A 13585-nucleotide genomic window follows, 5' to 3' on the forward strand; every position below is an offset into this window, starting at 1 on the left:
CTGTAAGGGCCATCATGCAATTCTGCCAACTACACTGATTTGTTTGGTGCTGGTCCCGGCCTGTCGATAAGCAATGAGGACGGTCCTTGTGGTTCTTAACGATTGCAAGACACCCTTCAGCAATAACCATCAGGAAACTTTGAAAAAATAAAGGTTTATTACTTACAGGATCTGGAAATTACACAGCACACCTGGGGCCACACAGCGATGTGGGGGTGGTGGGGGGAGACTGGAGAGGGAGGGAGAGAGAGAGAATGAGAGCACACACAGGCCTGGGGATCTGCTTTTATTGGGGTCGAGGGTTTGCAGGCTCACTCTTTATTGGTGAATTCAAAACACAGGAGTGGAAATTTAAAGTGTAGGAAGAGAAGAAAAGAAGTGGCCCAAGTGATCGGTTACTGAAATCAATCAAGGTCTTTAAAATGAAGGGGTCTCAGATGGGGAGGCAGCCTGGTTGTGTGTCCGGCGATCTCTGAAGTGGATGCTTCCGCAATCAAAGTTTAGTCAGGCACTAGCTTTGCAAGAAAGAAAAGAACCCCAACTGTCAGGGTTTCCACTACAACGTCTCATTCCCGTTTTTAATGAACTCACACACAGTTCAGAGCATCAGGCCAGACTAACTTCATTAGAAACCACTGCGGATGAGAAGACCCACTCTCCCCAACCTTTCCTTATGGGGACAAAACAGGAGGAATTATCCCAAGGAGATGGGTGGGACAGAATGCACAGCCGAAGAGACAGGGTTTGTGAAGGCCGTCCTAAGCCCACGGGGGTGGGGGTGGCGGTGGCGGTGGGTGTGGGGGCAGGGCATTGGTAAGGGGAAGAGAAGGTTCTTTCAGCCCTAGCCTCAGGGAAGAAACATAATTGTTACTTTATCACCTTCATCAGAGTCAGGTTCCAACACCCAGGCAGGGATCTGGCTCAGGGGAAGGCACAGCACCGCTGAGGGAGAAGGTTCTGAGCCAGGACCCTGGCTCTACCAGTCCTCTTGGGGATGATGCTCTGGGAAGCCAGAGTTAGGAGGGTGACCTGGCTGCACCTCCGGGAGGTCTTACCTGAGTCAGGTGCTGGGAAACCAGAGGGCTAGCGGCTCCTCAGGAGGGGAGGAATGAGCTTCTGAGTGTCAGGGACCGGGGGAGGGTGTTAATGACCCTGCTTAACCTGTAAAAGCTGTGTGGCTCCCCCATGTCCAAAAGCTGGGAGCGTAGGGTGCAGATGGTGGGAAAAGGGCACTTTCCCACGATGTGCCCCATTCCCAGGCCAATTCCCAGCAGTCCTTGGGGATTCCAGAGCCAGGCTTGGGTGCAAATGATCTTTCGTGCCCTTCCCTGGGGACTGGTGGTCTTGGCGGAGAAGACCAAGAGGGGACGCTTGTCTGTCACCCCTCAGCCCAGCCCACAATTTCCTCCGGAGGGAGGCTGATTTGCGGCGTCAAAGCTTCGCTGCCTGCTTGGGACCCAGAGATGTGAGGTTTCCCAAACCCCTTCATTTGGCCTGTGGTGGGGTCATACCCCCATCTCCCCTGAGTATAAGTGAAGACTTACTACTGTCCCTCAAAGCTGTGGCCCGTCCCCAACCCCAAAGGTCATGTGGAGGTAGAAGGCCCCGGAAGGGGGACAGGATGGGGTGCTGCCCTTCTCCTACTCCCCGAAAGCGAGTGCTCTTCCAGAGAAACTCATTGGCTGTTCCCAGGGGGTCCTGCCTCCCTAGGGGAGGACAAAACTCAGAAACAGGAAAGGCGGTCGAGATAGGTTTGGCAACTTTCCGACATCATTTGAAAACACTGGCTCTATTTCAACCACCCGATTTGTGAGCAGGTTTGTAAACAATACCCCCTCCAGACTACCTCTCAGGGTCCAGAGAGCGGCCCTGGGCATTCTCCCCCACTGGGCCATCCCCAGGTCCCTGCAGGAGCTCACACCCCCATGCTGCTCTTCTCGTCCTCTTTGGGGCTGGGTTCCTCCTGAATCTTCTTCATCTCCCAGCCCCTGACCCAGGTGTAGGCAGAGGAGCCCCCCAGCACCATCATGTTGCTTGTCCACCAGAGGAAGCTCTTGGTCTCCTCGTAGTAGAGCACAGCCAGCACCGTCTGGGCACAGGCTTTGGTGGTGCCGGACACGTTATGGGTCAGGGGGCTGGTGAACTTGATCTGTAGTCCCGTCACGTAGCCGATGGCAAAGCCGAACAGGCCGCCCAGGGTCATCATGCCCCAGAAGTGGGCGCTGCCCAGCTGGGAAAAGTCACGGAGGGTCTGAAGCTCCCCCAGCAGCAGGAACAAGGGCAGGAAGAGGACGCAGGCATTGACGTTGTTGTAGAAGGTCAGACGCCAGATGCTGCCATCCACGGCTGGGAGCACCTTCTTGGTGTAGATGGCGTTGAGCGAGACACAGAGGCTGGCGAGCACGCCAAAGAGGGTGCCTGTCCAAGACAGGGTGCCCTCAGCCCCCTCCTGGTCCACACCAAGCCAGAAGCCACCTGCGGTGGAGACAGGAGAGGGGCAAAGAGGATGAGGACGGGGAGGAAGAAGGACAGAGAGTTTTGCCACCGAAGGTCACAGACCGTAATGCTGCCCTCACTGTCCCGTCCTCCAGGCCCTCTCTGCAATAAACATGTCCAAACTCTCTACTACATGCAAAGCACCATACAAAGGCTGGGGAAGTGGCCCAGGACATGAATGCTTTCTCGGGAGCTTACATACTAGCAGAGGAGAACGACGTTAAGACGATTCATTTCGCAGTTATTTCTTTAATTACAATTGTAATGAGGGCCATAAAACAGTGCAGCATGCTGTGAGCACCCATAACCAGGGCGACTGTGCTGGCCTGGGGCATCTGGAAAGTAGTGCTGGAAATGAGCTCCAAAGGGCTGAGTGCTTAGTGGTTAAGGTGACCTTGGGCAAGTGATTTAAGGTCTCAGAGCCCTGGCTTCCTTGTCTGTAAAATGGCCTGAGCCTATAATGAGTTAGAATCACTTGTGGCCTGAGGTCTTTTGGGACAGTCACTCTTTCTGCCACCCTCATCTTGTGTCACCTCCTGCTCACAGAGCCTCCATGGTCCCTGCAAGACCCCTTGCCTGTCACCTGCCCATGGGGACTGTCCCATCTCTTTGGCTACACCCCACCTTCCCAGGAGGCAGGGGCTGAATCTTACACGTGCTGTGCCTCGTGCCACAGCATCTGGTAACATGGGGGAGTAGGAGAAGTTTTGGTGTCAGAGAGATTTGGGCTCCAATTGGGTTCTGCCATTTAGAGGCTGCATGGCCTGAGGAAAGGTGACTTAACTTTTCTGAGCTCCCATTTCCTTCATCTATAGAGACCCGGGTCACTTTCTCGACCCCCTAACTCCAACCACACTACCCTCCACCTTGCAACTAGAATGATCTTCCTAAAGTACGGATAGATCTGCTCAGGTCCTGTCCTGGCTTAAAGCCCCTCCTCACCTACTACCTTCAGGAAACCTTCCAGACTCACTTAACTTGGGCAAGGCCCCCGATGGCCCGAGCATGAAGAAACACACAGGTACTTTCTTCTGCCTAGAACACTGTGTCCTCACCCCTTCCTTATACCCATCTAGCACTTCCTCCGGGACGCCTGCTTAGATTACCCCATTTCCAACTTTGCTTCCCTCCCCACCCCCACCAGGGTCCCTGTAGCACCTTCTATTACCCCAATCGCAGCCTCACCCCTGCAGCATAACTCACTTACTGCCCTGCATCATCACCATGCCCTCCGGGAGCCCAGGAACCCGGTCCCCTTTGGCCGAATTTGTATCCCCAAAGTTTGGCCCAGTCTCTGGCACGTGCCTGGCCATCCGTTCATATTTGTTGGCTGCCTGAAAGAATGCATGAACACAGGTTGTTCTGGAGGTGGCTTTGGGGGTTGAAGGAGGTAAGGCCCCTCCTATGTTGCAGGCACATTCTGGGTCTTGGCAGGGCCTTTGCAAACAGGTATCTGTAGACCTGCTCTGGGGGTGTGGAGGGTTAGCCAGAGCGCCCCCAGTCCTCCGGCTCGTGACCTTCCAAGTCCAGAAGGGACCCCCACCCCAAGGCTCCACACCCTAGAGGGAACTCACACCCAATACTGGGAAAGGAGGAAGGGCCCCGGAATAGTCACCTGAGACCCATCTTAAGGGGAAGCGAAGCAGAGAGGGGGCCGGGGCCCCTGCCCCATCAGTGTGGCCAGTGAAGGCACTTTCTCTGATGCTATCACACTATCAGCTACTTTGATTACTTTTAGGACTTGGGCCCAGTTTCCCTAGCAACTTCACCTTTCTTCGTGCAAATTCTCGCATCAGGAGGCTCCCCTCTCCCTGCTCCCCCTCCCCCCTTCATAGGGTCCAGTGAGGCTGAAGTGGAGACCCCTGAGGTGTTTGGCTAAGTGAGGCCTGTGACTCTGCATCAGCTCTGGGCAGCGGTGAGGTGGGGTGGGGCGAGGGGGCAGCTGAAAATCCGCCAGGGGTCTCAGCAGCTCCTTCTCCTCTAACCTTGGCCTTCTCCCGTCTCCCATCTTGGACCTGGACTGAGCAGCCCTATATCCAGCAGTTGCTCAATGAGAGTAACATTTTCTAGGACAGGTGGCATGGGATGGGCCCCTCCCCTGCAACCAGTGAGACTGGGCCTGGGACTCGGAGACACCAGCGAAGAATACGTAGGTCAACCAACACGAAATTTACAGCCCCAGGAAAAAACGTGAACAGGTTCAAAGAAAGACCACATTCCTGGATGACAGAGCCCTGCGAGGATTCTGAGGGAAGCGGGTGCACTCTTACCCAGAGTGCTGCAAACACCCCTTCTGTGATGATGGAAATGTTCTATCATCTGCGCTGTCCAATATAGTAGCCACTGGTCACATGTGGCTACTGAGCACCTGACACGTGGCTACAGAATGGGGTTGTTAACACCTGCAACTGAGGAACTGAATTTTTAAAATGTCATTGAATCTGAATGAATGGAAATGGAAATAGACACGTGGTTGGTGGCTACTGTGTTGGACAGTGCAGCTATAATCTCTAGGGGACAAGAGGAGAGCAGGGGGGGTTAAAAGCATAGACCCCAGAGTCTGGCCAATCTGGGTTTGTGCCCCAGCTTGGCGACTTTCTAGCTGTGTGGCCCGGGGCAAGTCACTTAACCTCTCTGAGCTTCAGTTTCCTGGTTTGTATGGAGTTGATCAAGGTGATGCTACCTCCCAGGGGACCTCTGGGGAACAAAGGAGATGCTAAATGTGAATGCTTGGCACCATGTCCCCGTCAATAATTCTTATTTTCTAAGGGTCAAGCGTGGGAAGACAGCTAAGACCTCTCAAAGCTTATTTCTTGCCACTGTCTTAGCCATCACTACGAGCCTACAAGGTCAGAGGGTGATGGTATATTTATCACAAGATGCATTCTCTGGAAATAGCACTGGATGGAGAGTCAGGACACTTGAGCTCTTGAGAAGCAACACAGTGGTCAAGCACAGGGGGCCAGACTGCTTGAGATCAGATCCCAACTCTGCCACTTATTAGCTGTGTGATTTTCAACAAATTATTTACCTTCTCTGTACCTTGGTTTTTTCCCCTCTGTGAAAGGTAGATCTAATCCCATCTTGTTCTGAGGGGCCCTGGGTGGGCCCCTGACTTGCTGGGTGACCTCGGGGAGCTTACTGTCTCTGGGCCCCAGGCTCTTCCCCAAGGGAGCTGGGACAGATAAAATCCAACGATGCCTGGCAGGGTTGATCTTTGGGGTTTGGGTCCCTGCGCCCCACCCCCCACTCCCCGTGGCCCTGGCTGGCCACTCACCGATGATGATGCCGCAGGTGAGCAAGGCATAGAAGGAGGTGGTTTGCTTGAGCAGCAAGTAGGACAGCAGCACATTGAAGACAGTGGTGAGTGAGCGGCCCACGTTGTAGAAGGCCACGCCGACGTACTTGAGGCAGAGGTTATTGAAGGTGATCATGCTGATGAAGACGACGGACAGGGGCAGGACGCTGCGGGTCACCCTGAGGTCCAGGCGCAGGGTGGGAAAGTCCATGGCACCGGGGCAGCAGGCCGCCAGTATGCTGAGGCTCTTGCACAGCAGCGTGGTCACCAGGCACTGGTAGAAGGTGACGAAGATGGGGGTGTCCAGCTGTAGGGAGGGGCTGCCCAGCAGGTACTTGTTCAGGAACACCATGGAGATGGAGGTGACCCAGTAGAGAGACACCACCAGCGTGATCTGGAACGCCCGCAGCAGAAAGGGCTTCTCCTTGCTGGCCTCTGCCTCTCCGGAGGGGTCGGAAGCCCCCATCAGTGCCATGTGCAGGATCCTGGACCGCTTCAAAGGGGCCCTGTTCATGGTAGCAGAGGAACTGGGTCACTCTACAGCCAGAACTGGAGTACAGGGCAATCAGCTCCTGTCTTTCTGCAAGCCGCAGCCCTCAACTGTCACATGGGGGATGGCCTAGAGGCCCCTCCACCGAGAGGTTCTGCTGTGGGGGGAGCCTCACAATCTGCCCCCACTCTGAGGTGGCTCATGAGACGAGACACAGGGAAGGGGTGAGGGACAGGCTAAGGTTGGACAGAAGAGGCCTTGGAGGGATGGGTCTCAGGAAGAAGGGAGGGGAGAGGAAAGGAAGGAGAGGGGGAGGGGGAGGAAGGCAGGGCGAAGGTGCTGAAGGGCGGAGGACAGCGCGGGGAAGCGACGCCGGGAGAGGGAGGCATGGGCGAAAAGGGTTTGCAGGGGTAAAGGGGAGGCGTGCGGGAAGATGAACGGAGGGAAGGCGTGCGAGGGGTTTGGAAAGAGGGGTGCAGGGAAGCTCAGAGGTGCTCGTGGCGGGGGCCCAAAGGGCGCGGGAGGAGGCCGGGCCTGCCCAAGCCCGCGGCGCGCAGCCCTTCGGCGCATAGGCCGCCGTACAGCCCCGGTGCCTCCGGACAGCCGAGGCCGTTCTCCCCCGCGAGGCGGGCCCAGGACTCATTTCCTGACACGCCCCCGACCCCTCCTTAAAGGGCCCGCACGCCCGGCGTCACCCTTAAAGCCACAGCCGGCCAGAAACATCCTTCCGAGTCAGGCTTGCGTCTGTGTCCCCGCCTCCTCTCCGCTCCGGTGCGCTCCCGGCCCGGGGATAGTGGGGCGGGGGGGAGTCGGCCCCCGCGGAAGGTTCCTATAGGTGCTTGAGCCTCGGCCCCCTTTTTGCAATCCCCCCTCCCCCACCCCTGCCCAGCTCTGTCTTGTCCAGACGCTAACTGTCCCCGACTCCGTACGTCCTCTGCGCCCCTCATCCCGGGCCCGACCGCACCCCCAGAGCCTTGGCGGCGCCCCGCATCCCTTGGCGTCCAGAGACCCCCTACGAGCCCTCCCTCCCTCTGCTAGCCCCACCTCACTCTCCCATGGTGCAGTCCCTTCCTATCTCCCCCATTTCCAGCTCCCCCATCCCTCTTCCAAGCCGGAGACGATCCGGGACGCTCCCTGAGGCCCGAGGCCACACTATCCCGTCTGGATTTCAATCAACCCTCGCGATCTGCCCCCCCCCCCCCCACCCTCATTTGGGCACAGCCGGATCTGAGCCTCAAGGCAACAACCACGCTCACCCCTCGGGCTCCTTCCCCCTTCCAAAATGCCTCCTCCTCAAGGCAGGCCCAGCCGCTAGCTCTGGCCCCGGGGCCTCGGTGGCGACCCCGCGCTCACCTCCTCCTTTGCACTGGCGGTCCGCCCGAGCTACCTAGCGCCGCACCTGCAGCACCGCACCTAGGGCCGCGCCCACGGAAGACTACTTCCTGCTCCCAGCCCCGGGCGTGGATGCCAAGCCAACCTCGCTGGCCCGCTCCCCACGTGGAGCCCGGAGGCGGCGGCAAGCCACCCGGGACCCAGCCTGACCTTGGCCCTGGGTTGTCCCGCCCCTCGTGGGAGCAAGCATCTTTCTGTTTCCAAGGCCACCCCGGCCCTGGTACCCCGCCCCGGCCCGCCCGGGATCCCTCGCTCCAGTTACCGCCTCCTGCATGTCCAGGGACCCGGCTTCATCCCTGGCCCACCGCGCACCCGTCCGGAGCTAACAGAAGTGCGTTTGAGAACAGCCCGGATTCTTCCTGCGGGTAGTGAGCGGCGGGGGGGGGGGGGGGGGGGGGGGCCTGGGCAGTCAGTCACCAGCCAGAGTCTGTCTCTCATCAGGCAGCCTGGAGGGCCGACTTCTCCCTGGTTTGTGCTCTGGCACCACTCTGGACGCCAGGGGTTGGCGTCTCACTTCTGAGTTCTTTGTTGTAAAAAAACAAAAAAAGAAGGGGGTTGGCGGGACTATACCAGGGGGGTCCCAACCTTCTTGCTCATTAGTCTAGCTGGTATGGTTGAAAGTAGGGACTGCCATCTGCAGTATTTCGAACACTGTTTAATTAGTACCATTTACTGTACAGGTGAGATGTCTTAGATTTGCTTTAAAATACTCAGAATACTTACCAAAGAGAGAGGAAAAAAAAAGAGGTGGGTAGCTAGGTAAAATTAGATAGGCAAAATGTTGATAATTGTTGAGGCTGGGCATAGATACACGGGGGTTATAAGAGTCATTTTGCTTTTGTGTACGTTTGAAATTTTCCATAATAAAAGGGTAGAATCTATGGAGTACATTTAAAGTTTCACAGGCTAAGGGCAAAACCCTGACCCCAGCTTAACACAGCCCTTGGTGGGCTCTGTGGAACTGGAAGGGTTAATAACCCCCAAGGCAGGTGCAAATTTCCCGGAGTGAGCTCCACCCCAGGCCTATTCTTTTCCACCAGCCCTCTGGCCTTTGCTCTAAGGTACCTGCACTCCTCCTTCCTCCAGAGAGGGGACTTCCTGCTACTTAGTTATGGGCTAGTCTCCAGCTGGAGAATGCCACCTGATCACCTTGTTGCCTTGGGGATCAAATTACCCTTTTGAGAACAGAAAGACTTAAAGGAACTGAGCTGGTCATCAGAATCTTACTTGGAGAGTCTCATTCCAGGGTCAAACTTTGAAGGCTGTGGGTTTCAGTTTGTTAAGGGCAATGGCTATTTGCTCTTGGGCCTGATATTTCACTTTGACAAATAATTTAATGACAAACAGGGCAAACTTGTCTGTAAGAGGCCCTGGTTTCCTGGAAGGGCCCTGCTCCTTGTTACATAAACAGAATTAATTTATCTAATGAATGTGCTGCCACTTTGCACCCCTAGGGAAGCAATATGTGCTGTATATAGGCCAGATGCCCTTCGCTGAGAGAGACCAGGGGCAGTCCATGCTGGGTACGTGGGGGCACAGTCTGGGCTCTCCACAGGTGACCGAAATGTATTCCTGTCTCCAAACGCTCCCCTTCCATTGTACCTGAAATTCCACCATTAGCTTCACTCCCCTGCATTAAGGTGGTAACAGGCCAGTACACCGAGTTTCCCAGATTCTAATCCTTTTTGTTCCGCATGAGGGAAAGGGGGAGGGATGTGTTTCTAAGGGGTCTAAGGCCTCAGGAAGTGTGCACTTCGCACAATCGGTTTGCTTTTGAATTTTTCTTAAGGAATCTTAGTTGTTTAAAGCATTCATCAAGGGTGGGGTTTTAGGTCTCGTCAAGAGTAATTACCTAGTGTGTGAACTTGATGTGGGGCAGAACATAAGGTCGTCATCCTGGCAGGTGGAAGGCTGTAATAATCCAGGAAGGAGGGCCCTTTATGGGTGTGGTTCTGTTCTTGCCTTGGCCGGGAGCCACTGATGACGTCAGAAGGCGATCCCTACGAGACAGAGTGAACAAAACTGACCTCCCAGGTATAGGGGGCAGTGGATGTGTACCAGTAGGGCCCGAGTTTCGGGGAACTCAGAGAGGTCAACTATCTCACCTCTGAGTTCAACAAGGACTCATGAACCTACTTTGCATGGTGGACACTACTCGTTGTCTACCCAAATTCAATCTCCCATTTGTCCCAAATCATTGGATGGTAGCTAGTCATGTGGTTGCTCAGCCAGAGACTACCTTTCCCAGCCTCCCTTGTGGGTAGGTGAACCATGTGACTCAATGGATGATAAAAGGAGGTGATGCATGTCCTTTTTTTTTTTTTTTTTTTTTTTCACCACCAGCACCCCCTTTAATAAAATGTGGAAGGTCGTGTGACGGGGGGAGGAGGGGAGTGAAGTATGACCATTTACAACTACAAAAAACCTCTGTACATGTCTAGCGCCTGGCAGAGGGGAGGGCAGGCAGGGCAGTGGCAGGCCAGGGCCAGCCCTATTTGTAGAGGATGTCGTAGTGTCCAGGCCGATAGAGAAGGTAGACCTTGGGCTCGGAGCCCTCGGGGAAGATGTGCGGGTTGGTGGTGCCGCCCTCGCCTCGGTCCATGTATTCCACCTGGGTGGAGACGCTGAGGGCCTGGGCCAGCGCGATGATGTGAATGTGGTCACTCTCTTTGCACGTGGGCTCCACCTCCTGCTGACAGAACTGCTTGACGGTCCGCCCACCCTCGATGAAGTGCTCGAAGAACTTGCTCTCGCGCTGCAGGTAGCCTGACGTGAGCAGCCGCAGGTACACCACCAGGTAGTCCGAGGTACTCTGGCCATTGAAGGAGGCCAGCAGGTCGGCTACTGAGGTCTGCTTCTCCACCTGCTCGATCAGGTCCATGAACGTGTTGTGGAAATCCTCAACTGTGAACTCGGTGAAGCCCTGGGACACCAGGTCCTCTTTGCTCTTGGCAGACACGGCCTTAAACCGTTGCAATTCCCTGCTGTCATCCAGCAGCGCCTCCAAGTGGGAGAATCCAAAAGCTCGGTAGAAGCAGTTTCCATCAGGCCTGGTCTTGCGGATGTACGAGTCCTTTTTGTGGAGGTCCTTGATCTTCTGTTGATAGATGTTGTCATCCTCAGCATACTCCTTGTATAAGACCGAAAGCTCCAGACGCTCCGAGACCAGAGGGTTCTGCACTGCAATCTCTTGCTGAATTCGGTCCTGCTGAGCCATGATGGCTTCATCATGGTGTCGAGCATCACCCGTGTCCCAGCAGCCCCAAGTATGGTTGCCATCTTTTGGCTGAAGGGTGCCGCTGGGGAAGTAATAACAGAGTATTCAGCCCCAGTGTCAACCATGAAAGTTATTGTTCGGCCCCCTACCTGTATTTCGACCGTGGGCTCATGGGGGCCAAGAATGAAAAGAGCCTGGTCCCCCTTAGTCCAATTCTATCCTGGCCAGACCGACGAGGTTCTTGCCTTGAGGTTCCTCCCGATACCGGCTGGGTTTTGAGGGCCCCTTCCGATTCGGACATTCATTCTTCCAGTGTCCCTTCTCTTTGCAGCATGTACATTGGTCCTTTGCTAAGGGGGCTCTGGGCTTCCCCCCTTTTGGCGGTTGGGGTCTTCCCGTCTTTGCAGCATCTGTTTCTTTTAGTGCTGCGAGAAGGGTGGCCTTCTCTTTTAGTCTTCTCTCCGCTTCTCTTTCGGCTGTGACTTCTCTGCTCATGAAAACTTTATTGGCGACCTCTATCAGCTGAATGATATTCATCCCGGCAAAGCCCTCCAACTTCTGGAGTTTTCTTTTGATATCTGGGGCAGCCTGTGCTACAAAAGAGGTATTTACCATCTGTTGACTTTCTGGTGCCTCGGGGTCAAACGGGGTATATATACGGTATGCTTCACATAATCTTTCATAGTAGTCTCCCGGAGATTCCCCAGGGTGCTGTTTGACTGATGATATTTTAGTCATGTTCATGGGCTTTTTGGCTCCAGCTTGGACTCCCCGAAGGAGGGCTTCCTGATATCGTTGGATGTGGGCCTGTCCTTCTTTTGTGCTGAAATCCCATGTTGGGTGTTTTTCAGGTACAGCAGCTTAACCCCAGACAGCAGGGTCATTGATCCGCGGAGGTGCGTGATCTTCTAGGTACTGTTGTGTTTCTCTCATTATTATTATTTTTTCTTCTGTATTAAACAGAGTACAGAGTAACTGTTGACAATCTTCCCAAGTCGGTCTGGAAGAGGGACTTCATCAAGTTGACCATTGCTTGTGGCTTTTTAGAATATGATGGAGTGTTGTGTTTCCAATTGAGGAGGTCGGTTGTGGAGAAAGGTTGATAATACATCAAGGAACGGCTGGGCTGGACTGTTCTGTCCTCATTCTGTCTTTCAGGCTCTCTCGTCTCCCTTACAGGCATTTGGAGAGCCTTAGGTCTGGGTCTGGGGCACAGTCTGGCTGTCGGCCCCTGTGGGGTAGGGTTCTCCGGGTCTGAGAGGGGCAGGGAGATGGGTGGTGGTGACTGTGGAGTCTGAGAGACAGATGGGGGAGGAGTTTCAAGTTCAGGGGGAGGGGTGAGGGAGCTTGACGAGTCATAAGGAGGCAGAAAGACAATATCTTCCTCCATGTCTCCTTTAAATATTAGAGGAGCGGTGGGTTGCTTCTTTGGCTCCCTGGGTGAGTCTCCGGATAAAGTGGCTAAAACGTTTGCCTGACTCTGCTTGCTATGGATGAATCGCACCCAAGGTGGGGGGTTTCGGGCAATTTCAAGCCAGGAGTCAATGTATGGAAATTGATCAGGGTGGCCTGGGTTCCCAGTGACTATTAGCCAAACCCGCTGCATTATTTGAGCATCTAATGTCCCTTCTGGGGCCATCCTACATTGAATATGGGCCATCCTAGTTCACAAAAAGTCCTTAACTTCCTGGGTGTCATTTTCACCCTGTAATCGCCTGAAAATCCATTTTTAAAATATTTGAACACGTCCTCTAAAATCGTAGGCTTACTCTGTGTTGATCCCATTATTAATTCCTTTCTTGTGTTTGTGTGTTGGGGAGACAGACAAAGGGAGGGTATCCTTTTGGATGAGAGGACCAATCATATACTCCACTGGTCACATTCCCGAGGGAAACTTTGGGGGAGGCTTGGCCGTAGGGGACTCAGCTTTGTGACTTGTGATCAGAATCTGATCCAATACTGCTCTAGACCTTATACTCTCACCACGACACAGGAGAGCCCATTCAGACTCCGTAGACTTTTGGGGACCTTAAAGGTGCCCATCCGTGGAGCCACAAACTCAAACTCAACTGGCAAGCCTGGCTGAGCCACACATTCTTACACACACACACACACACACACACACACCAGAGTCTATTACATTCCCTCCCACAAAATTTTCTACCTGTGAGACCATTAAGGCCTCTGGAGATTGATCACGTCCCCCTTCCACCCTGTTGGGTGGGCCTCACTTCTTTGGGGCCCTGGCCTTACTGGTTCCCACGGTGGGTCCAGGTCCTCACCTCCCAGGTCTCTTTGAGTCCGGCCAGAACAATGGAGTGGGGCCAGCCTGAGGCAACTGAGAAGAAGACTGTTGAAATTCAGGCAGGGGGCACGCCTTCTCCCTTGCGATCCCTCTCTCCTTCACCACCTTGCCGTTCTCCCAAACCGGTGGCCACAATGGGCCAGCGGGGTTGGGTTTCCCAGTCAGGGAACCAAATTTGTTATAGAACTAGGCTGGAACGCTGGCGGAAAAACTAAGCGGCACTCGGAGATCTTGTGGATCAGAGATTTATTTAACACCGGTGGGCTCAGAGGAGACCGTTTCTCCAAAGATCTGAGCTCCAAATTCAAGTGGGGAGGGTAATTTATAGTCATCAGCTTCCATATCTGTGGGGGGCGTGCAGCAAATAAAGGAAGAAGAACACGGAGG

General features: G+C 54.6%; 2 protein-coding genes across 4 annotated transcripts; both read right to left on the minus strand.

Annotated features, from left to right (window-relative positions):
- Positions 1-269: 269 nt before the first annotated feature.
- Positions 270-8029, minus strand: SLC35C1 (solute carrier family 35 member C1). 3 transcript variants are annotated; one of them, XM_019470202.2, is made up of 3 exons: positions 7939-8029; positions 5774-6300; positions 270-2475 (listed from the first exon to the last, which is right to left on the minus strand). In XM_019470202.2, the coding sequence occupies exons 1-3, from the start codon at positions 7968-7970 to the stop codon at positions 1916-1918; spliced, it is 1119 nt and encodes a 372-aa protein (XP_019325747.2). In that variant the 5' UTR covers positions 7971-8029; the 3' UTR covers positions 270-1915. The 3 variants fall into 3 exon arrangements, with proteins under 3 accessions (XP_019325747.2, XP_053755772.1, XP_053755773.1); XM_053899797.1 differs by lacking the exon at positions 7939-8029 and adding an exon at positions 7638-7814; XM_053899798.1 differs by lacking the exon at positions 7939-8029 and adding an exon at positions 7541-7648.
- A 1973-nt stretch (positions 8030-10002) lies between these two features.
- LOC128776092 (ubiquitin thioesterase OTUB1-like) lies at positions 10003-10901 on the minus strand. Its single transcript, XM_053899216.1, has one exon. It carries the CDS (start codon positions 10891-10893, stop codon positions 10168-10170), a length of 726 nt encoding a protein of 241 aa, XP_053755191.1. The 5' UTR covers positions 10894-10901; the 3' UTR covers positions 10003-10167.
- Between the last annotated feature and the right edge of the window lie 2684 nt (positions 10902-13585).

This window comes from Panthera pardus, unplaced genomic scaffold (genome assembly GCF_024362965.1).
Source record: "Panthera pardus isolate Hobbes unplaced genomic scaffold, ASM2436296v1 HiC_scaffold_12, whole genome shotgun sequence".
Classification (NCBI taxonomy): Eukaryota; Metazoa; Chordata; class Mammalia; order Carnivora; family Felidae; genus Panthera; species Panthera pardus.

What these genes read in the sequence shown, in the direction of transcription:
- SLC35C1 (XM_019470202.2), bottom strand. Translation starts at nt 7,970, where the DNA reads ATGAAGCCGGGTCCCTGGACATGCAGGAGGCG. An exon ending in CCCTGGACATGCAGGAGGCG is followed by an intron (nt 6,301 to 7,938) that starts GTAACTGGAGCG and finishes TACCATGAACAG; the next exon opens with GGCCCCTTTGAAGCGGTCCA. An exon ending in CACCTGCGGCATCATCATCG is followed by an intron (nt 2,476 to 5,773) that starts GTGAGTGGCCAG and finishes TCTCCACCGCAG; the next exon opens with GTGGCTTCTGGCTTGGTGTG.
- LOC128776092 (XM_053899216.1), bottom strand. Translation starts at nt 10,893, where the DNA reads ATGGCTCAGCAGGACCGAATTCAGCAAGAGATTGCAGTGCAGAACCCT.